The following is a 24613-nucleotide window of genomic DNA, read 5'->3' as shown; positions in this document are numbered from 1 at the left end:
TAGGATTCTGTCAAATTTAAGAGATTTTTTTTGTCGACCTATTTTCGTATACAACTGGATGTGACGTACCATGATTTGGTGGTATTACACCTAAAGTCATTGAACAAGATTTTTAGCATAGACATTAATTCAGATAAGTCTTGATTTATCAGGAAACTTAATCATTTAAACTTTTCTCCTGTACTCATTGTTGCAATTTCAGCTGGACAAAAAAAACTATAGATGCAATATTTTAGAATTTTAGAATTATATTTAAGGATGTACTTAGGTGAGGTAAGGTAAAAATTAAGAAATTAAAAAATTAAAATTGATACTATAAGCTGGTAGAGCAATGAAGGATAAAGATAAGCTAAAAATATTAATAGGTCATGGAGCTCCTTTTCGAGATATTTGAGATTTAAAATATGGCGGGAAAAGGCTGACTCATACTTTTACCTTATATTTGCATTGGTAATTTTTGGGTCTCAAAACAAAAGAAAGAAAATCAAGAATCATCTAAAATTTTGGTAAATGACCGTTCATGAGCTATTAAGTCTTATATGAAAAAATAAATGGGTGTTATGGGGCAAAATATTTTACATTGTATTGTATGGAAAAACACCAAGGAGTCTGAACATTTGACACAAATTCCAAAATCTCACCGAAGTACATCCTTAAGTTATAAGGAATTAATAGCCTTTTTTGTATATCAGGTAATATATGCAATAGTTGCAATGCAAATAAAAAGAAGTAATCTGTTGACATGTAAAAAGCATCAATCAGAATCAAAGATGGAAATATCACCAATATATGTTTTGTCAGGCTTAGTTATGTTCTAAAAATCAAAATCAGTATAATGAAACTTTTTTAAGTTGCAAAGGTTATAACTTTGATTTATAAGTTTAGTTTTAGTCTTGTTTTATATGTTAAACTGAGAGCTACTAAAAATTCCTAAATTATATCAACGATTTTAAATCTGTATTACTATCTTTATCTTCTTTTGTAGATGAGCCAGGGTAATGAATTTAATCGGAAATTAAATCTCATGAATTCACAGATATTAGATAACATCACAGTAAGTGCATTCTGTATTTTTTCCATTGACAATTTTTGTTTTAGAATTAAGATAATGTATTGCTTGAAATTTTCTATCCGGGTAATAGATAAAATTGTTTTGCTTGCTCAACATCCAGTTATATTTGGTATTGACACTTGGCTATAATTGAACAGTTTTTTGTGACTTTCCTAGATGTCTGTTTGGTTTGTCAACTTGTATTACAAATCTCATGTTATCCATAGCTATAACCTAGGAACAAAAAAAATCTTAAAGGGACCTGTATATCATGATTATATAACACTTTGAAAATTGGAACAGGTGTTTTGGTGATTGTGCCATATAAAAAAGAAGATGTGGTATTATTGCCAATGAGATAACTTTCCACAAAAGAAAAAAATGACATAGACATTAATAAACTATAGGTCACCGTACGGCCTTCAACAATGAGCAAAGCCCATACCGCATAGTGAGCTATAAAAGGCCCTGATAAGACAATGTAAAACAATTCAAACGAGAAAACTAACGGCCTTATTTATGTAAAAAAATGAACGAAAAACAAATATGTAACATCTAAACAAACGACAATCACTGAATTACAGGCTCCTGACTTGGGACAGGCACATACATAAATAATGTGGCGGGGTTAAACATGTTAGCGGGATCCCAACCCTCCCCTAACCTGGGACAGTGGTATAACAGTACAACATAAGAACGAACTATAAAAATCAGTTGAAAAAGGCTTAACTCATCAGATGGACAAAAATACAAGTGGACATGTATACTTTGAGGCAAAAAACCATATATCATTAAAACAGTTATTAGCCAATCTGTATGTATAAATTCTTCTTTTATTATTTCAGATTTTACAAGATAGGTTGTCAGCAGAGATGAAGGCTATTCAGAGGTAAGTTAGATACTTCATTCAAAGGTTTTGAAAGTAAGAAAATTCTGTCAATCATTAGTTGCAATTTGTTTTAATACATAATTAAACATCTGGAAGGTTTATATTGATCCTTTTATGGTCACACATGACAATACCGACCGTGCAAGGGCTGTATAGCCAGTCAAGGTTGTTAAAAACTTCCATCAACAACACTTGGCAAGATGCATGTTTTTTGGTCAGTCAGTTGATAAACTGTTTAAATAACAATTAGGGTCTATCATTAGTGAACCAACAGAAATAAATAAATAAAAGCTATAAATAATTGATTCTGTATAGTTAATTATTGACACATTCTGTATTTGTCTGATATTAATATTATTACCATTACAGTCAGGCATGAGCATTTTTCATGGGGAAAATAGTGGTGCAGTAAATATAGATAGCAGCTATCTTTTGTCACTAGTTAATAATCATGTTTTGCACTATTTTAGTGAAAACCAGCATAGTGAAGCAGTACTAGCGACATATAGGGCATTGCTGTCATATTTTTTCCATGTTATATTTTGTTATTTTACATTTCCTTTAAAGAAAAAAGCTTGTCAGAAATAGTACATTCTTTTACAGGAAATGAATTTGCACACTTTTATTTTAATTTTGATCAGACTGATTATTTAGGGTTTCAGATACAAAATCATTGCAATACCTACATATATTATATGGAGAATCTCAGAAAGCAGTTGACACGTCACCCTAGGAAGATCCACACGTTTTATTTATTCTTTTTCTGAATTTTCTTATAATTTTTATGAAGGCAAATTTTTATCAAGTATTTACATTATTTTCAGTAAAGGTAGCACAGAGTCATCAGCAGCTATTTTAAACATACAAAAATTACAACAAGAAATATCAGATCTAAATTCTGCTTTGAAGAACGTGGAGTTATCACAGGAGGCCCTACAATTACAGATGAAGAACTGTTGTAAGAATGATAGTTTTTATGCCATGACTATACAAACTCATGTCAACAGGATATTACAACAGGTAAGTCATGATACAAACTTTGTAAAATTAAAATAGTATATGTAACTTACATGCTCTTGTCAGAATAGACTTCATTTTTATACGGTCGCAAACATTTTTTTTCCATCATATATTGGTATGATGTTGTCAGCATCATCTGAAGACACATTTGGTTTCCAGACAATAACTTTAGTATAAGTGAATGGATCTCTATGAAATTTTACCTGAAGGTTCAATACCACAAAAGGAAGGTTTGGATTGATTTTGGGGGTTATGGTACCAACAGTTTAGAAAGTAAGGGCCAAAAAGGGGCCTAAAACAACCATTTTTGTAGTTTCCAGACAATAACTTGTGTTTAAGTGTATGGATCTCTCTGAAATTGTACTGCAAGGTACCATACCATAAAGGGAAAGCTGGGATTGAGTTTTGGAGTAATAACTAAAAGGTGGGATTTTTTATGCCCCACCTACGATAGTAGAGGGGCATTATGTTTTCTAGTCTGTGCGTCCGTCCTTCCATCCGTTCGTTCAGGTTAAAGTTTTTGGTCAAGGTAGTTTTTGATGAAGTTGAAGTCCAATCAACTTCAAACTTAGTACACATGTTCCCTATGATATGATCTTTCTAATTTAATTGCCAAATTAGAGTTTTAACCCCAATTTCACGGTCTACTGAACATAGAAAATGATAATGCAAGTGGGGCATCGGTGTACTATGGACACATTCTTGTTTTATCTTAAAACATTTTCCATTTTTACATTGATTCTCTCTGATTTATACATAAAAGCAAAAAATACTGATACGGCAGGAGATACACACCAAAAATGATGTGTAAATTATATAAAGAATAGTGCAATAGCACAGTATTGAGCAATAGCAGGAAATCTTCAAATGCATAGTATTGGGCTAAAGCACAGAATTGAAATCTTCAATTGCACAGTATTGCTCAATAGCAAGAAATCTTCAATTGCACAGTATTACACAAAAGCAAGAAATATTCTATTGCACAATATTGCCCAAAAGCAAGAAGTCTCCAATTGCACAGTATTGCTCAATAGCAATAAATATCCAATTGCTCAGTATTGCATAATAGCAAAATATCTTCAATTGAAATTTATACAAATATTTCAACCCATTTCAAATTTTTACAATCTTTAACCACATTTATTTTGTGACACAAACCTTATTTATGTAAAACAAATTGATTAAAATCCAAATTCAGACAGTATCAGGCCTGAATATTTTGTCCAACACCAACTGTTCTGGGTTCAACCTCTGTGGTCGTATCAGGCTGAGCTTGGCAAAGCATTTTATTGTTTGTAGTAATTTGTTTATATTATCTGGTGTCTAAATTTGAATTTAAATCTGCCTGATTTTTATAATTGTAATTTTAAAAGCATTTTGAATACAGAAAATTTAGAATAGGACAAAATGTAGACTAGAGGGTATATTTGTTTTGTACTCCAGGAGATGTTATAAGACTACTTTCTTGTTTTCTTATTGGTGTCTCGTATATACAACAAGGAAAGAAACAAATCAAAATATAGTTGAACAATAATTTTCAGAATTTGGTGCATACATTAATTATTGTTAAATTTCAACAACAGTCTTATCATTGCAATTATGTGCCTTTTTAGCTCACCTGTCCCGAAGGAATCTTCTCCTCTGAAACTACTGGGCCAAATACTTTCAAACTTTAACTGAATGTTCCTTAGGGTATCTAATTTATAAATTGTATCCGAAGTTTTGATCTATCAACAAACATGGTCGCCATTGCTAAAAATAGAACATAGGGGTCAAATGCAGTTTTTGGCTTATAACTCAAAAACCAAAGCATTTAGAGCAAATCTGACATGGGGTAATATTGTTTATCAGGTCAAGATCTATCTGCCCTGAAATTTTCAGATGAATCAGACAACCCGTAGTTGGGTTGCTGCCCCTGAATTGGTAATTTAAGGAAATTTTGCTGTTTTTGGTTATTATCTTGAATATTATTATAGATAGAGATAAACTGTAAACAGGAATAATGTTCAGCAAAGTAAGATTTACAAATAAGTCAACATGACGGAAATGGTCAGTTGACCCCTTTAGGAGTTATTGCCCTTTATAGTCAATTTTTAACCATTTTTTCGTAAATCTTAGTAATCTTTTACAAAAATCTTCTCCTCTGTAACTACTGGGCCAAATACTTTCAAACTTTAACTGAATGTTCCTTAGGGTATCTTATTTATAAATTGTATCCGAAGTTTTGATCTATCAACAAACATGGTCGCCATTGCTAAAAATAGAACATAGGGGTCAAATGCAGTTTTTGGCTTATAACTCAAAAACCAAAGCATTTAGAGCAAATCTGACATGGGGTAATATTGTTTATCAGGTCAAGATCTATCTGCCCTGAAATTTTCAGATGAATCAGACAACCCGTTATTGGGTTGCTGCCCCTGAATTGGTAATTTTAAGGAAATTTTGCTGTTTTTGGTTATTATCTTGAATATTATTATAGATAGAGATAAACTGTAAACAGGAATAATGTTCAGCAAAGTAAGATTTACAAATAAGTCAACATGACGGAAATGGTCAGTTGACCCCTTTAGGAGTTATTGCCCTTTATAGTCAATTTTTAACCATTTTTCGTAAGTCTTAGTTATCTTTTTGCAAAAATCTTCTCCTCTAAAACTACTGGGCCAAATACTTCCAAACTTTAACTGAATGTTCCTTAGGGTATCTGGTTTGTAAATTGTATCCAAAGTTGTGATCTATCAACAAACATGGTCCCCATTGCTAAAAATAGAACATAGGGGTCAAATGCAGTTTTTGGCTTATAACTCAAAAACCAAAGCATTTAGAGCAAATCTGACGTGGGATAATATTGTTTATCAGGTCAAGATCTATCTGCCCTGAAATTTTCAGATGAATCAGACAACCTGTTGTTGGGTTACTGCCCCTGAATTGGTAATTTTAAAGAAATTTTGCTGTTTTTGGTTATTATCTTGAATATTATTATAGATAGAGATAAACTGTAAACAGGAATAATGTTCATCACAGTAAGATTTACAAATAAGTCAACATGACGGAAATGGTCAGTTGACCCCTTTAGGAGTTATTGCCCTTTATAGTCAATTTTTAACCATTTTTCGTAAATCTTAGTAATCTTTTACAAAAATCTTCTCCTCTGAAACTACTTGGCCAAATACTTCCAAACTTTAACTGAATGTTCCTTAGGGTATCTAGTTTGTAAATTGTATCCGAAGTTATGATCTATCAACAAACATGGTCGCCATTGCTAAAAATAGAACATAGGGGTCAAATGCAGTTTTTGGCTTATAACTCAAAAACCAAAGCATTTAGAGCAAATCTGAAGTTGGGTAATATTGTTTATCAGGTCAAGATCTATCTGCCCTGAAATTTTCAGATGAATCAGACAACCTGTTGTTGGGTTGCTGCCCCTGAATTGATAATTTTAAGGAAATTTTGCTGTTTTTGTTTATTATCTTGAATATAATTATAGATAGAAATAAACTGTAAACAGCAATAATGTTCAGCAAAGTAAGATCTTCAATTAAGTCAAATTGACCAAAATTGTCAATTGACCACTTAAGGAGTTATTGCCCTTTAAAGACTTTTTTCACAATTTGTTCATCATGTTGACTTACTTTAAAAAATCTTCTCCTTTGAAACTGCTGTATCAATTTCAGCCAAACTTAGGCTAAATGAGTTTCAGAGTATCTAGTATAAATTTTATTAGCTCACCTGTCCCGAAGGGACAAGTGAGCTTATGCCATCACTTGGCGTCCGTCGTCGTCCGTCGTCGTCCGTCGTCTGTCGTATGTCGTCGTAAACTATTTCAAGAATCTTCTCCTCTGAAACTACTGGGCCAAATACTTTCAAACTTTAACTGAATGTTCCTTAGGGTATCTTATTTATAAATTGTATCCGAAGTTTTGATCTATCAACAAACATGGTCGCCATTGCTGAAAATAGAACATAGGGGTCAAATGCAGTTTTTGGCTTATAACTCAAAAACCAAAGCATTTAGAGCAAATCTGACATGGGGTAATATTGTTTATCAGGTCAAGATCTATCTGCCCTGAGATTTTCAGATGAATCAGACAACCCGTTGTTGGGTTGCTGCCCCTGAATTGGTAATTTTAAGGAAATTTTGCTGTTTTTGGTTATTATCTTGAATATTATTATAGATAGAGATAAACTGTAAACAGGAATAATGTTCATCACAGTAAGATTTACAAATAAGTCAACATGACGGAAATGGTCAGTTGACCCCTTTAGGAGTTATTGCCCTTTATAGTCAATTTTTAACCATTTTTTCGTAAATCTTAGTAATCTTTTACAAAAATCTTCTCCTCTGAAACTACTGGGCCAAATACTTCCAAACTTTAACTGAATGTTCCTTAGGGTATCTAGTTTGTAAATTGTATCCGAAGTTATGATCTATCAACAAACATGGTCGCCATTGCTAAAAATAGAACATAGGGGTCAAATACAGTTTTTGGCTTATAACTCAAAACCAAAGCATTTAGAGCAAATCTGACATGGGGTAATATTTGTTTATCAGGTCAAGATCTATCTGCCCTGAAATTTTCAGATGAATCAGACAACCTGTTGTTGGGTTGCTGCCCCTGAATTGGTAATTTTAAGGAAATTTTGCTGTTTTTGTTTATTATCTTGAATATTATTATAGATAGAGATAAACTGTAAACAGGAATAATGTTCAGCAAAGTAAGATTTACAAATAAGTCAACATGACGGAAATGGTCAGTTGACCCCTTTAGGAGTTATTGCCCTTTATAGTCAATTTTTAACCATTTTTCGTAAATCTTAGTAATCTTTTACAAAAATCTTCTCCTCTGAAACTACTTGGCCAAATACTTCCAAACTTTAACTGAATGTTCCTTAGGGTATCTAGTTTGTAAATTGTATCCGAAGTTGTGATCTATCAACAAACATGGTCGCCATTGCTAAAAATAGAACATAGGGGTCAAATGCAGTTTTTGGCTTATAACTCAAAAACCAAAGCATTTAGAGCAAATCTGACGGGGTAATATTGTTTATCAGGTCAAGATCTATCTGCCCTGAAATTTTCAGATGAATCAGACAACCTGTTGTTGGGTTGCTGCCCCTGAATTGGTAATTTTAAGGAAATTTTGCTGTTTTTGTTTATTATCTTGAATATTATTATAGATAGAGATAAACTGTAAACAGGAATAATGTTCAGCAAAGTAAGATTTACAAATAAGTCAACATGACGGAAATGGGCAGTTGACCCCTTTAGGAGTTATTGCCCTTTATAGTCAATTTTTAACCATTTTTCGTAAATCTTAGTAATCTTTTACAAAAATCTTCTCCTCTGAAACTACTGGGCCAAATACTTCCAAACTTTAACTGAATGTTCCTTAGGGTATCTAGTTTGTAAATTGTATCCGAAGTTGTGATCTATCAACAAACATGGTCGCCATTGCTAAAAATAGAACATAGGGGTCAAATGCAGTTTTTGGCTTATAACTCAAAAACCAAAGCATTTAGAGCAAATCTGACATGGATAATATTGTTTATCAGGTCAAGATCTATCTGCCCTGAAATTTTCAGATGAATCAGACAACCTGTTGTTGGGTTACTGCCCCTGAATTGGTAATTTTAAAGAAATTTTGCTGTTTTTGGTTATTATCTTGAATATTATTATAGATAGAGATAAACTGTAAACAGGAATAATGTTCAGCAAAGTAAGATTTACAAATAAGTCAACATGACGGAAATGGTCAGTTGACCCCTTTAGGAGTTATTGCCCTTTATAGTCAATTTTTTAACCATTTTTCGTAAATCTTAGTAATCTTTTACAAAAATCTTCTCCTCTGAAACTACTGGGCCAAATACTTCCAAACTTTAACTGAATGTTCCTTAGGGCATCTAGTTTGTAAATTGTATCCGAAGTTATGATCTATCAACAAACATGGTCGCCAGTGCTAAAAATAGAACATAGGGGTCAAATGCAGTTTTTGGCTTATAACTCAAAAACCAAAGCATTTAGAGCAAATCTGACGTTGGGTAATATTGTTTATCAGGTCAAGATCTATCTGCCCTGAAATTTTCAGATGAATCAGACAACCCATTGTTGGGTTGCTGCTCCTGAATTGATAATTTTAAGGAAATTTTGCTGTTTTTGTTTATTATCTTGAATATAATTATAGATAAAGATAAACTGTAAACAGCAAATATGATCAGCAAAGTAAGATCTACAAATAAGTCAATTTGACCAAAATTGTCAATTGACCTCTTTAGGAGTAATTGCCCTTTAAAGACTTTTTTCACAATTTGTTCATCATGTTGACTTACTTTAAAAAATCTTCTCCTTTGAAACTGCTGTATCAATTTCAGCCAAACTTAGGCTAAATGAGTTTCAGAGTATCTAGTATAAATTTTATATTTTATTTCCTTGTATGTCAAGAAACATAGCTCCTATGGCTAAAATAGAACATAGGAGAAAATGATTATTTTTTTTGGCTTTTGAAGAAAATAGGACGATCCAAAAAACATTTAAATAAATTGAAAAGCCAAAATAATCATTGATGAGAGATTAAACCAAAAGAATTAAGGTGAGCGATTCAGGCTCTTGAGAGCCTCTTGTATTTTATTTCCTTGTATGTCAAGAAACATAGCTCCTATGGCTAAAATAGAACATAGGAGAAAATGATTATTTTTTTTGGCTTTTGAAGAAAATAGGACGATCCAAAAAACATTTAAATAAATTGAAAAGCCAAAATAATCATTGATGAGAGATTTAACCAAAAGAATTAAGGTGAGCGATTCAGGCTCTTGAGAGCCTCTTGTTTAGTATACTATCAAACAAAAAATGAATTTTCATTTTCATTTTTGTAGTGCTCATACTGTGCAGTTTTTTTGGCTTAAACAAAAAGCAATCAATTATATTTTGAAATAACAGTAAATAGATTTGTCAGGTATGATGCTTGGTTGCCTTTTGTCATAAAAACATATGTTACATGCAAGGAATGTTTTTTTTTTCTATTAGTGCCTCAAAATGTGTGTGTTTATATTTTGATTAATATTCTTTCAGTTGATGGCAGGTAAAATGACAGGTATAGATGACCAAGACTCATTCACTAAATGGTTCCATAATCACTATATCAGTCGAAATGATTTAACTGACCATATGGATAAGTTTGGTAAGGAGATTACCAAGATGGTCATGTTAGAAGTAGGAAAACAACAGAAGACACAAGTTGTCCTTGGAGAGGGAGGTTTGTCAGAACAGGTAAATTATGTCAATACTAGGTAAACATGAATGGATGAAATATAAGTGCATGAAACCGATTCCTTAGACAAAACTACTGTGGATTTATTTATTTATGTTGGTACCAATTTTCATGGTACATGTAAAAGGAAAAGTTGCATGTTCGTAGACATTTAATTTCATGGTTTTGCAGAGGTCCACATATAAGCCTATAGAAAATTTGTCCTTTGTTGAACAATTAGTTTACTGGTTTACCTGCACCCACGAAATTAACAAAAATTGGTATCCAATGAATCATAATGAATCCACAGTAAATTAAAAAAAAAATGATTTTACCAAACCAAAAAAATCAAAGAAAAATCAAAATAAATCAACGACAAAAATATTTTAAGTAAGTAGCAATAAAATCAATCATGTTTTATTTTAGACCGTGGTGATAATGCAGAGCTTTATCAGATTTTTGTTTTGACCAGTGCTGTGTATTTAAAAATGAATATTATATTTTTGGAAATGAAACTATTATGAATTATTTGAACTTTTTCTACAGATTGTACAACGAATAGTAGAGGCAGCTTTGTTGAAGTACAGTGCAGATAAATTGGCTTTGCCAGATTTTGCTCTGGAATCTGCAGGTATGTATTGCTGTCTTGTCTTTATTGTATTCTCAAACCTGGTAGTGCCCTCAATTTTGCTTTTATTAATATTGTTTATGTATCTACATATGAAAAAAATTAAAACAAGGTATAATAAGGGAGTGATTGTTGATAACAGTAATAGGTATACTATTTTCGTAAAGAAATACTCAGAAATCTGCAAATACTTTGTCTAGTTTGTCATATTTCATTTATTTATTTTATAAACAACATTTAATAAATTGGACAAATTACATTGATAAATTACCAGCTAAATTGTTTAAATCTGTGAATGGAATGTAGGAACATAAGGAAGTTGACACTGTTGAACTGATGAACCAATAACCTATCAAACCATTCAATAGTCCTTGAAACATGTCTAAGCAGACTAGTTTTCTTTTGCTCAAAAACAACCTTCCAAAAAGGAATACTTATATTTAAAAACTTAACATTCATAAGTCATATAAAGCATTTCTTATCAGACTGGTATATTCTAGTGCAGTCAAAAAACAGTTTTTTGAGTTGTATAGCTATTTTAATTACATATAATTTAAAAAAAGATCCATTTGAAAATGTTAACCTATTGATAATGTTACAGGAGGAAGTGTTGTCAGTACAAGATGTTCTCACACATACCATCGTAAAACAGCTCAATACAGTATACTAGGCATACCACTGTGGTATGTTTCTAACTCACCAAGGACTGTCATTCAGGTAAGTGCATAAAGTTACAGGAGGAAGTGTTGTCAGTACCAGATGTTCTCACACATACCATTGTAAAACAGCTCAGTATAGTATAGAATCTTAGATAAGTACTATTATGAAACTGCTACAGAAAAATATTAACTTTCACAAATACAAAATCCTTTATTTTTGTGCAGAAATTATATTGATCTTCACAAGTATGCCCATGTTGTAATCCTGTCTAATTGACATGTCAATTATATTTTTTGCATTCTAAACAGCAAAGAATGCACTCTGTATATATATGAAGAAACATTATTCTAGGACATGTAATAAATATTCTATTCTAAAACATGTAATGAATATTCTATTCTAGGTCATGTAATGAATATTCTATTCTAGCACATGTAATGAATATTCTATTCTAGGTCATGTAATGAATATTCTATTCAAGGACATGTAATAAATATTCTATTCTATGACATGTAATTTTATTCTATTGCTAACCTTCCTACCTGACAAGCATGAATTACCTTTAGAAATAACTTGGAACTGCAGCATGCTATGAGAATGCTACTTCAATAATGTCAACCTTATTATGCTTATAATGCAAGTATTGTGTTTTCAGCCTGAAATTTACCCAGGATCTTGTTGGGCTTTCCAAGGAGCCCAAGGATATTTAGTGATAGAGTTGTCAACTGTTATAAACCCAACAGCCTTTACATTGGAACACATACCTAAATCTGTAACACCTGATGGTAAAATTACAAGTGCTCCGAAAGATTTTCATGTACTGGTAGGTTATGATTATCATTTGTTTAATTGTTGCAATAAGTTAAAGACCAAAACTAACAGGTGAAAATACATGAACAGAAAAATGAGAAAGAAAATGTTTGAAAGTATCCAGTTTATTGTTAATGTATTTTAACTAGATTTGGTTGAATTTTTACAAAGATATTGATACATTTATAAATAGTGCATCTTGATAAGAAATATTAACAATATGGATTACAGCTGATTACATTGAATGTGAAGTCAAATGTAATATCTTTGGTTAGCTTGCTTGCTAGCTGAACCCTGAAGTCATTATTATTGTTAGGTAAACTACCCTCCTAGTCTGTCAGATAACCAATCTATCTGTATGTAGAACTAGGCTACTTGGTAAGGAGGGTAGTAAACCTTACCTAATAATGACTAACGGTTCACCTAGCAAGCAAGCTAACCAAATATATTACCTTTACCTACACACTCAATGCAATCAGCTGTAAAACATCTCTGCATCTTCAAATTGATTGGTCAAGTATACAATAGTACAAAGCTTGCCCTTAGACCACTAGTATTGTATAAGGGGGGTCTGATTGGGGGGTTCCGATTCTGGATCCCGCTTACTGTTTTGTCAGATACCCGTATCCCGCTTACACTATGTACGTAAGCAATTCTCATTTTTTTGTCATTTCCCGGGTCCCGCAAGACCTCATTTCCCGTTTTCACGACACAATAATTTGGCTTTCAAGTGTCACGCTTACAAAAAATCGGCAATCCCGCGTCACGCTTGGACCCCAATGAGACCCACTATAAGGGAAATGTTATGGACTTTATATTGGTTTGTTCATACATCTATATTCCATACACATATGTTCTGTTTTCTTTTCTTGACTGCTGTTGAAAAAAGTAGATAAAAATGTTTATATTTTCTGTTATTCCCTTTTCCATTATGGAAATTTTCATCAGATATCATAGCAACTTAATAATGTCTTCATTGTAATTTCATGTTTTAGGGTTTAGGCAGAGAATGTGATACAGAAGGAACACTTCTAGGGAACTATACATACAATGAAGATGGAAAACCACTCCAGTTTTTCCCTGTAAAGGTAGGATAATACTAACATACAAGAAAGATGGAATTTAAGAATATGACATGATTGCCAATGAGATAGCTCTCCACAAGAGACCAAATAACATAGAAATAAAACAACTATAGGTCACAATTCAAATGGGAAAACTAATAGCTTGGTTTATGTACAAAATAATGAACTAAAAACCAAAATGATAGATAGCTACAAATGACAACCAACATTGTATAAAATTTTAATAAAAGAGGCACAGATGAAAATAAACGAAAAATATATTGTAATTGTTATACTAGAAAATCTTTTTTGACCCAACTGTATAATGCAACTACTTTGGATAACCCTATATAATGATGTATTGGTAAAATATATATGTAGCAAGTATTTATTTTGCTATTTCCTGTCTAATAATCCATAATTTATTCCATCATGCTTTTAATTTGTACATATATATTTCTTGCAGGCTACAAAGGCCGTCTTCAAGTTTATAGAATTAAGAATAACAAGTAATCATGGAAACCAAATGTTTACATGTCTGTACAGATTTAGAGTTCATGGAATTCCAGCAGAGCAGGATAAGCCATAAATTCTTACATGCAAAACAAAACTGCCAATCTGTATAACAGTAAACCAATATATCAAACACATAGGTTTGCTTCCAGAAAAGGAACCATGACTTCAATATTAACCAGCTTCAAGGGAAATATTAGCTACAGGGTAAACATACATGTATCAACATATATCTATGCAAGAATGTGCCAGAAAATTTTGAACATTCATATTGTTCAAAGAAGATAAACAATTGGAAATAAAATATGCATAATAGAATAAATGTAAAGTTGTTTGTAAATGACTTCATTGTAAATGCTGGATTGGAGAATGATAGAATTAAAGTACATTGTGTATATTTATTATGCGAAGTAAAAGTGAAGTGAAAATTTTGGAGGAATTTGTTTCAATACTATGATAAGATGCATAGGATAAAGACATAAACGATGATTCACAAAGTATTTGTGAAGTGACAAAACAGGGTTTGTAGTTGCAGTGTATCCAACCATGGTCAGGGATTACCTGACAGACTTAAATAATACACCACATATTTGTTTTTTTTTTGTGGTTACAAAACCATCTTGAAAATTATTATTTTTTATTATTTGTTCAGAAAAGGTGTTTATTTTATATGAATAAGTTATTAGTTGTTTTTATTTTTTGTTGATATAAATATTTATGGTACATGTACTATTTTCCTTTGCTCAAAATCACATGAAATTTGGCTCTATAAAATGGCTCAATACGATGAATGTTGTGCACTTAGAACTGTTCCATTACAACATACATGGTACATTGTACCCAAGGAAGGCAAAGTGTAATTTGTGTAAATGAGGTTGCCATCTCTAAAAGGTATTATAGAACTTTTCTTACATTTTCACAGTACAAAATAATTTTTTTTAAATATACATGTATCTGATTCATTTTTTCTTCAATAACCATTCAAATCATTTAAAAAGAAAATTTAGGAGGTTGGAGAAATTTTATCATTATTTATGAAGTATGGAATATCTAATTTTGAGGAAATGAATAAACTTATCCTTTCTACTGAGTTGATTCCTAAAATTTAGATAATATTTTAAGAAATCATTTAAAGGAAATGTGTCCCGTTTCAACCACAACATGCTGTGGGCATGAAACTTCCTTTTTCTTTGTTTTTATGTTTATGGATTCTAGTGAATTTTCTTGGATATTTCAATTTATTTATCTTATTTGATTTGCTCATTCTTGTCCGTTTCATCTTACAATAGCTGTGGTTTAAAAAGTGCTACCTCTCTGTATAGTTCAACTGGTTTTGAGCAAACATGAAAAAATTCTTAATTAAACATAAGACGTGAACACATCATATACATATGATTTTATGAAATAAGCAATAGATAATTGATTTTTTTGGTGATTCGTTAGTTTTATTATCTTAAATGATAGCTTACATTTCAATATTATTTCAGGAGAATCTCAGATACTCTTGTTTATTTGATTTTTTTTACATTGCAATTAAAACATTTGTAATTTGTAAAAAGTTGTATACCAATTCAAATGGCTGTAGTTCAGTACTACATGTAGTACATTTATATTGAAAGGTTCAAAAGGCAGCTCAATTAGGTTGTGTTTATTTTTTATTCATTTATTATTATTCTGTTTTTGCATATATCATCCATGTTTTTAATGCATAGTAGCTTTTTATTTTGTCTTTATATGTATTGCAAAAAAATAATTAATTTCAGGAGATCGCTTACTTCTGGATAATTTCGAAGAAAAAACAGAGTTATTTTTCATTTGTTAGTTTTTGATATGGGACCAACAGGAATGTGTTCACTTTTATAGATCTATATCAATAATTCATAAAAAAAAAAAAATCAGCTTTTAGCAAACTGTTAATGCTAAAGGTTAACTATGACCAATATTTTCAAGTCAAAATCAGACTAAAGTTATTTGAAAAATCTTGATTTATTTAATAGGTCACAAAGATTATAGATTATAATTTATTGTTAAAAATTTACTTTAATTTCGATGAATGTATTTTATTGTTATTAAATCAAGGGTAAAGAAACAATTTTTTTCTTTTACAAAAGTCATTATTAATTTCTTAACTATTATGCAGGCATTGACTTATTCATTATAATTTTTCTCTTATCATAATGTAGTTTTCTGGTAAATTAAAAATGAGATTAGTTAAAACTTTACATGTAAAGTATTATTACTGCCAAGAATATTTACTCGAAATCAAAAATATGCTTTTTGCTTAATGTGCTTTATTTGTTATAGAATCAAGATGTTGTACTGTTAAAATTGTGTACAAACATTAGATTAAATAGTGTTGTCATCATTAAATGATCAAAATGATTTGCTGTTGTTAATTTTCTGATACGAAAAACAAGCTGTTACAACCGATTTTCATCTCTGTCCCAGGTTAGAGGGAGGGTGGACACTTTCAAAATAGTTTAACCCTGCCATGTTCTGTATGTGTCCCACGTCAGGAGCCCATAATTCAGTGGTTGTTTGCTACTGAATATTTGTTTGTCGTTCAATATCTTGTAGTTAAATCAGGCCGTTAGTTTTACCTTTTGAATACTTTTACATTTGTCATTTGGAGTATAGCTAACTATGCAGTACAGGTTTTGCTCATTTGTTGTGATGAAGGCCCTACAATGACCTACAGTTAATACTTTATATGTCATTTGGTCTTTTGTGGATAGCTGTCTCATTGGCAATCATACTACATCTTCTTATTTATATGCAAAGTTGCATAGCATTGTCCCCAATACATCTACATAGATAAAGATGCGTTTCCTTTCTATAATCAGGATTTTTATGCCCCACTTAGGGGCATTATGTTTTTCAGTCTGTGTGTCTTTGTTATTCTATTGGTCCAACTATCATTCTTCTGTCCCGCTTCAGGTTAAAGTTTTTGGTCAAGATAGTTTTTGCTTAAGTTGAGGTCCAATCAACTTGTAACACGTGTTCACTATGATATGATCTTTTTAATTTAATGCAAATTTTAGTTTTTACCAGCATATTACAGTCCAGTGAACATAGAAATTGATAGTGCAAGTGGGGCATCTGATGTGTACTATGGACACATTGTTGTTATTCTTGTTTCCGAGGTACAAATAAATGGGAATCTTCCAAAAGTCCCACTAAAAAATAGTTTATTTTATAAATTACATTATGTTTTTAAAACGACAAGTATTTTATTATATTTATTGAAGCGCACAATGATCATCATATAAAAGCTGCCTATGGCAATAAATCTAAGTATCTTCTCAAAAGTCTGCCTTGCATTGGAATCAAGTTCTGAAAACAAGAAAAGAAATTCATGCAATTGTAATAAATCTCAAGTTAAAATTTCTAAATTTCATATGTAGTTATGAAATTAAATTCAAATTCTGAATACCTTTTACTGTAAAATTTTCTAATATAAGAATTCAGGGTAGAAATGAGAATTTCAAATATGCTTGTAATAATAACTAACACTGACAATTTCTTTTGTTCCAGTATTCCAAAAATAACTTTACCACTTTTTATTTGTGTAATATTGGGCAGAAGTGTAAATATATCCTGTTTGCTTCATAATCTAAATAACTCGCTTATTACATAAGGCAAACAATGGCCCTCAAAGTATTCTTAGGTATCTGCCTTACTTGCCCTCCCTCATGCCAAGCTTAATGCCACAGTTTACCTCCCCTATAGGCAAGGGTTACAAATTGATTGTTGTGATACTAGATACTTACAGCTTGGACCAAAGGACTGTTCAAACAGCTGCTGGGTGGAGTAAATGAATCAGCCTTGCTTATTCCTGGAGTAATGTTACTGAAACCTACACTTTGTATGACAAATTCTAAAATGAAACAAGAAAAGCATGCAGTAATTTATGTTAAAATTAAGTGACACAAAGGAAGATACTGGTCATTTTCAACAATTCTGTATAAAAAAGAAAGAACACACACTTGGCATCATCAGTACCTACAATGGTCTTTTAAAAGAACAGCAGAGAAGTATTTATTTGTGAATATAGTAAAAATCAAGGTTTTGTTTAATGTTCTATCTATGCTAATTAAAATTTATCATGGAGTTTTGAAGAGATCAGAAGATGTTATCTTTTATGGGAAAATTGAGAAGAACCCTTTCCTGGTTATGTGGTTTTAAGTGGGAAGCTGTTTCACTGACGAAAATCACATGTTATATTTTTAAAATGACTTGTTTTTATGCTATAATAATAATTTTAGATAAGATAACATATACACGTAAACAAGTTTAAAAAAACATTTATACCATTTGCAGTTTGACCATTGACCACCTCTCCCACTGGTACACATGTATTAGCTGTTACTGTTACACCAACTTCTAATGGTCCTCTCATGTAGGTGTAGGAATTGATCATCATCTTGTTACTGGGAGGTCCCATATAGCTTGATCTCTGCAATTTTGCATCACCTAAAGGGTAAAACATAGAATGGAAATATAATATGTGTTTTACATACATTATTTTAATTTTAGATTGAACTAAAATTTGTTCATAAATATTATGCAGCCTACATCAAATGATAGATATTAATTGAAAATATAGCTGTTACACATACATAATATATCAAATGTAACTTCCTTGTCCTTAGTGATATGTATGAAATATTTGCCACTGGACACTCATGAACATGCATGAAATATTTGCCACTGGACGTAGAACAACCAACAACAATCAAACCACTGGACATTAAGAAATCAACCATCAGCTCTATACTTGGTTTGAATAATCACCAATAATTTTAATTGAAGTTTAAGAGCATGAGTAGTTCATCCAATACAGCAATCAAGAGAGTTTGTAGTAATTATGTCAATGGTACAGCTACCCAGCTAAAACAAAAACCCAAAAGACATACTTAAAATTTTTAAGAAAAGTATTCTTTTATTATATCTCTTCAAGATTTAAAGGAGACATGGGATGATATGTCCAAATTCCAATTGTTTAACATCTCCTGTGAGTAAGTTTAAAGTACTTTCAATTATTATTTTTTCTTTTGTGTTTATCTATTCAAATTTGTATATATTGTATTATGCATTGATATTGTATTGGTATCACGATCTCTCCTAAGGGAGGCTAATAAATAGAAAATAATACATGGCAAAATCTGTATCATATGTCGTATCATCCCGAGATACCAATATCAGCCTGAGGGCCTTTAGGCCCGAGGGATGATATTGGTCGCAGTTGATATGGCATGCGATACGGATTTTGCCATGTTTTATATGCTTTATCATATATTTCAACAGGAGAGTATATATAAAATGCTTTCTGGTCCCAAGCACCTGGATTACCTTCACTTCTACTTTTGTCTTGTTTTAAAAGCTTTAAAAGATCTGCACAATTACTCATCCGAAACACATGGGTTACCTTACAATTTGCCTGCTGTTGTTTTAAAAATATTTTGGGTTTTTTTGTGTTTGTATTGTATTTCATTGAGGTTTTTTTTATAGTTGCATTTCTTGTGTCAGAAATATGAAAACCTGATGTTTGTGACGTCACATTCCAAACAATGACGTCATTCAATAAATTGCATCACTCCTGAATGACCGTTCATTGAGGACCCATGTTGAGGAAATTTTTTTTAAAAGAAGCTTGCATAAATTAAAACCAAGTTTATGCAAAAATGAAAAAAAAATAGTAGGGGTGTGATAAAGGGTATGATAAAGGGTGCGCATCAAAGTTGCGCAATATGGATTAAACAACAGGCTATTTATCAAATATTCAAAACTACTGTTTTTACTACTAAATATATGATAAAGATATATATATATATATATACAGAGGGGATGAATACTGATAATGCTGGAGAAAAACACCTATTGCCTGTAACATTTGTACAGTTTAGTAAATTAATAAAGGTTACTTACTTGGTATACAGTTAGGAACAAATGCTCCGAGAGGTGTTCTAGTGCAGTTATTGCCACTGACTGTGTATTGAATGCCCTGAAAATAGAAAAGAGGTTTTTTTTAAAGATCTAATACATTTCAACCTAAAGTACATGTTAGCTTGTTTGTTTTAAATTAGCTTGTATAGTAACACATGTAAAGAACATTGTGAAATGTCACAAAAGTTTGCACTTCAGAATTTTGGGGGTTTGTGATAAATCATATAATACGGGGGGAGGGGAGATGTGAGTTTCATACTACAGTATTGTTTAATGACTCCTAGGCAAAACAGCTTTTCATGCATTTTTATCTTTTTCCTATGCAAATATTTTGACTTTGGTTAAGAGAAATATTTCATTACCTCAAAATTAAAAGGACATTAGCTACGATTAAGAAAACAGTTAAATACGATTCTTTGAGTTTCAATGTGTAATTTTGAAATATTTTCTTATAATATGTAGTCAATAACCTCAAAAACATCGTTGATGTATTACTGGTTTGCAAGCCAATAAGATAACCTCATTGAATCCGTATTCATGTGACCTTCAATTTTATTTTTGTTAGCTCCTTAGCTGGTGATGGTTAGGCATGTGTTTGGCTATTAAAAGAACGATAATGTCAACATTGAAATTGAAACAAGGATGAACCATAAACCTTTAAAATCAGACAGACCTAGAAATATTCAAATGCATGTAGTCGTTATCTATTTATTTTTTGTTAGATGACAGTCGGCAGACTTTGGAGGTCACCTCGATAGTTCCGATGATTAGATGACGCCTAGACTTTAATACACAAGAAATACTGAACAAACTCAAATATGTACTTGCCTGTGCATAATTCAAAATGACGCCAACATTTCCGTTATAACCTCCTGTACTCATGTACAACGTTGCAGCCACACGTTTGTTGGTGGCATCGTACGCAACACTTATAGCACCCTGCAAATAAAAACAAAACAGTAAATTGAGTTCATAATTATATCGGAAATCGTCACTTTTATATATCCTCCAAAAATAGACACCAACAAAATATTTTTAGTTTCTTAAAGAACCTTCACAGTTCGCTTTTAAGAAGTCGCATTATATTTATGGCACTGGCTACGGTTACATGGAAATGTAACAATAATAAAAATATTATTGTTACATTGGGGACTAAATGCCGGAATGCATGGTTGGATAAGGAACCGATTAATTACGAATGTAACAATAATTATTGAGGCTACGGTTACATTGCGTTATTGTTACATGAAAAACAGCAATGTTCGATGGGACTAGTAATATGTACTAAATAATAAAAGTTGAAGACATTATCTTATATTTACAATACATGCAAGTCTAACATACAACTTTTTGATTTTTTTTATAGTACGTCCTCCATGGATTCTGAAATCGGACTCGGACATCTGAACTGAGTTAGTAGTGTTGTGCGTTTGTTTTTTTCTATATTGGCTAGAGGTATAGGGGAGGGTTGAGATCTCATAAACATGTTTAACCCCGCCGCAATTTTGCACCTTTCTCAAGTCAGAGCCTTTGCATGGCCTTTGTTAGTCTTGTATGATTTTTTAATGTTATTTTCTTGTGTATAATTCGGAGTTTAGTATGACGTCCATTATCACTGAACTAGTATACATATTTGTGAAGGACGCCTCCGACGGGTGCGGGAGTTTCTCGCTTCATTGAAGACCCATTGGTGACCTTCGGCTATTGACAATGTTAAGTTAAAATTAAGATATCTATCTATCAAATTTTAGGAGTTTGGAAATAAAATATTGATGTTCAAGACCTCTTCAATGGTTCAAGCGAATGTTACATTGTAGGATATATGATAAACAAGCATGGACATAATACACCGATGTCGATGTTCATGTCTCCTACCAAGATTCAAGATAATGTAGGAAATCCTGAGGTCTTAGAAAATTAAAGACATCCTTAATATAATACGTGTATTAATTTGTCTGAATTATTAGGATATATATGATAAACAAGCATGGACATAATACACCGACGTCGATGTTCATGTCTCCTACCAAGATTCAAGATAATGTAGGAAATCCTGAGGTCTTAGAAAATTAAACACATCCTTAATATAATACGTGTATTAATTTGTCTGAATTATTAAGATATATATGATAAACAAGCATGGACATAATACACCGATGTCGATGTTCATGTCTCCTACCATGCAAGATTCAAGATAATGTAGGAAATCCTGAGGTCTTAGAAAATTAAAGACATCCTTAATATAATACGTGTATTAATTTGTCTGAATTATTTCTGGTGCATGGTAGAGATTCTTAAATCGATATTCCAATCCAGCAAATTGCGAATATAGTTCAAAATTTGAAATCTATATTAGGTTCTGATATTCTTCAAGATGTTCTTAGACAGAAATTTTTGGGGTCAATAAATACGACTTCGTCGTTCTATATTTTCATCCTTAATTGTCTTGACCTACCGTAACTATCATCGGATCTGCTGTATCATTTTGAGAAACAGCTATAATCGTTCCCTCCGTGCCTTCCCACTGAGCAGGGACACAACATATTTGTGCTTGAGATCCTACTGCTAGAGCTAGAGTTACTATGAGTACAATCATCTTGGGGTATCAACAATACTGACAAATTGGGCTACTACAATACTGTTCTGTCTTATCAGTTACACCTTATCTGTATTACGGATCGTGGTATTTTCATCAAATAAGGAATTACGAATAATTTTATGATAAAATTATAAGGTGTAAGACCTCGAAAGGTTTCTGTGACATGATATAAAATGGTGGAACTTTAATATTGTTATCAACGTGCGAATGAACAATATTACCGTCTGATGTGTGACATCGACATATATATACAGTAACAAAAAAGCTCAATCGACTTTTTATGCAAGTTACGTTTAATTCATATTTATAAGTCGCCGCCAAAATCGAAGATTTGGAGAAGTTGTTTTTGTCCCGTTTTGTTTTTATACTTTCTTGACCCAACCAACATCACACTATTTTCTTTGGCGCGGATGTGAAACTTTCAACTACATGTTTTCGTTTTTTTTAGAACGAAATGTGCGATCATAGTAAATATTGTTTTGACTACAAACCTTCTTTGTATCATTATTTTGAGTTGTAATATATGTTTTAGAATCACCTGTCGAATTGTAATCTTTTTTTACAAAAACAAATTGATGATTTGTAGAGCAGAAGATCATGTTTGAGCATGTGAGAGGTGTAACTAGCTATAAAACCAGGCTTAAGCCGGCTGGGGCACGCCTCCGGGTGTGGAATTTTCTTCATGTGTTGAAAATCCTTTGGTGGTCTTCAGCTGTGTTCTGCTCTTTGGTCGGGTTGTTGTTTCCTTGACACATTCCTCATTTCCATATTCAATTTTATTAAACTACCATTTTCTACATAAGAAGATGCCTGTACCAAGTCAGGAATATGACAGTTATTGACCATTCTTTTGATGTGTTTGAACTTTTGATATTGCCATTCGATTAGGGACTTTCCGTTTTGATTTTTCTTCGGAGTTCAGTATTTGTTTTACATTTTTATACGCCCGTCAAAATTTTGACGGGACGTATTATGGTATACAAATGTCCGGTGTCCGTCCGTCCGTCCGTCTGTCTGTCTGTCCGTCCGTCTGTCTGTCCGGCGTAAACATGTCGCATCGTAACTTGAGAACGACTTATCAAAATTTCATGAAACTTAATATAGTTGTTTTTTATGATGGTCAAATGATCTGTATACTTTTTGGTGAAAATAAGATTTAAACTATTTGAGTTACGGCACTTTGTAACTAAAACAGGGGTGTGTTTTTTTTCACATGTCGCACCGTATCTCAAAAACGATTCTTGATTATTGCTTAAAACTTTACACACTTCTCAGTTATATTAATCTTAATATCTGTATACTTTTTGGTGATGATTCAAAATTTCATTTTTGAGTTATTGAGTATTTTGTAAACAAGGGGGAGGGTTTTTTACATGTCGCGCCGTATCTCAAAAACGATTTATGATTATTGCTTAAAACTTTACACACTTCTTTGTTATATTAATCTTAAGATCTGTATACTTTTTTGTGATGATTCAAAATTTCATTTTTGAGTTTTTGAGTATTTTGTAAAAAAGGGGGAGGGGGTTTTACATGTCGTGCCGTATCTCAAAAACGATTTATGATTATGGCTTAAAACTTTACACACTTCTTTGTTATATTAATCTAAAGATCTGTATACTTTTTGGTTTGATTCAAAATTTTATTTAGTGATATTTGTAAAAAAAAAAACATGGTGGGGGGTTTCACGTGTCTCAAAAGCAATAAATGGTAATTGCTTAAAACTTTCTCAGAAACTATCAGAAAACACAAGACGTCGGGCGTATCATGCGCTCATGGCGCAGCTGTTTATTATAACATGACAACCTTATTCGTAAAGAGATAATAGCGGAATCCATAGCTTCAGAGTTTGATTGCACGTTTAATGCATTCAGATAAATGTATATTTTTTTTTTATTAACGTGGACTCTTTCTGTTATCACATTTGTTTGCTTGTTAGTTTTTTTTTTTTCTATTATTTTCACTTTAAATGGGAGTTGATAAATAGTTTGCTCTATATAATATACTACAGTGAAACCTGATTAAACCGAACCCTGAATAAACCGGAAACCTGTCTAATCCAAACTTGTTCTGAAGACCAATCATATCACATTTTGTGCATTGTGAACCTGATGAAACCGAACAACATCTCATGTCCCGAAAGGGTTCGGTTTAGTCAGGTTTTACTGTAGTAATATTATTCTTTACAGAAT

At 31.9% G+C, this 24613-nt stretch overlaps 2 protein-coding genes across 13 annotated transcripts in view; one reads left to right on the top strand and one right to left on the bottom strand.

Moving 5' to 3' along the window:
• LOC139488140 (SUN domain-containing protein 1-like) overlaps positions 1 to 16258 on the top strand; it is a 45409-nt gene extending 29151 nt beyond the window's left edge. For 9 of the 10 annotated variants that reach the window (XM_071273546.1, XM_071273542.1, XM_071273547.1 and 6 more), the window contains 9 exons: positions 986 to 1054; positions 1897 to 1940; positions 2765 to 2960; positions 10024 to 10221; positions 10748 to 10832; positions 11431 to 11546; positions 12145 to 12312; positions 13295 to 13387; positions 13830 to 16258. In XM_071273546.1, coding sequence (XP_071129647.1) covers positions 986 to 1054; positions 1897 to 1940; positions 2765 to 2960; positions 10024 to 10221; positions 10748 to 10832; positions 11431 to 11546; positions 12145 to 12312; positions 13295 to 13387; positions 13830 to 13952 — 1092 coding nt within the window. In that variant the 3' untranslated portion in view covers positions 13953 to 16258. Of the gene's footprint in view, positions 1 to 985; positions 1055 to 1896; positions 1941 to 2764; positions 2961 to 10023; positions 10222 to 10747; positions 10833 to 11430; positions 11547 to 11566; positions 11656 to 12144; positions 12313 to 13294; positions 13388 to 13829 lie in introns of those variants that run through there. The other variant, XM_071273552.1, reaches the window with a different exon arrangement.
• An 844-nt stretch (positions 16259 to 17102) lies between these two features.
• Positions 17103 to 24613, bottom strand: part of LOC139488168 (uncharacterized) — a 45362-nt gene continuing 37851 nt past the window's right edge. For 2 of the 3 annotated variants that reach the window (XM_071273602.1, XM_071273603.1), the window contains exons 6-10: positions 20651 to 20761; positions 19805 to 19880; positions 18188 to 18349; positions 17647 to 17753; positions 17103 to 17209 (exon numbers count right to left, since the gene is read on the bottom strand). In XM_071273602.1, the coding sequence (XP_071129703.1) occupies positions 17153 to 17209; positions 17647 to 17753; positions 18188 to 18349; positions 19805 to 19880; positions 20651 to 20761 (513 nt within the window). In that variant the 3' untranslated portion in view covers positions 17103 to 17152. Of the gene's footprint in view, positions 17210 to 17646; positions 17754 to 18187; positions 18350 to 19804; positions 19881 to 20650; positions 20762 to 22277; positions 22476 to 24613 lie in introns of those variants that run through there. The other variant, XM_071273604.1, reaches the window with a different exon arrangement.

This window comes from Mytilus edulis, chromosome 9 (genome assembly GCF_963676685.1).
Source record: "Mytilus edulis chromosome 9, xbMytEdul2.2, whole genome shotgun sequence".
NCBI classification, from domain to species: Eukaryota; Metazoa; Mollusca; class Bivalvia; order Mytilida; family Mytilidae; genus Mytilus; species Mytilus edulis.
Note: the sequence above shows the minus strand (reverse complement) of the source record. Positions and strands in the feature narration are given on the sequence as shown.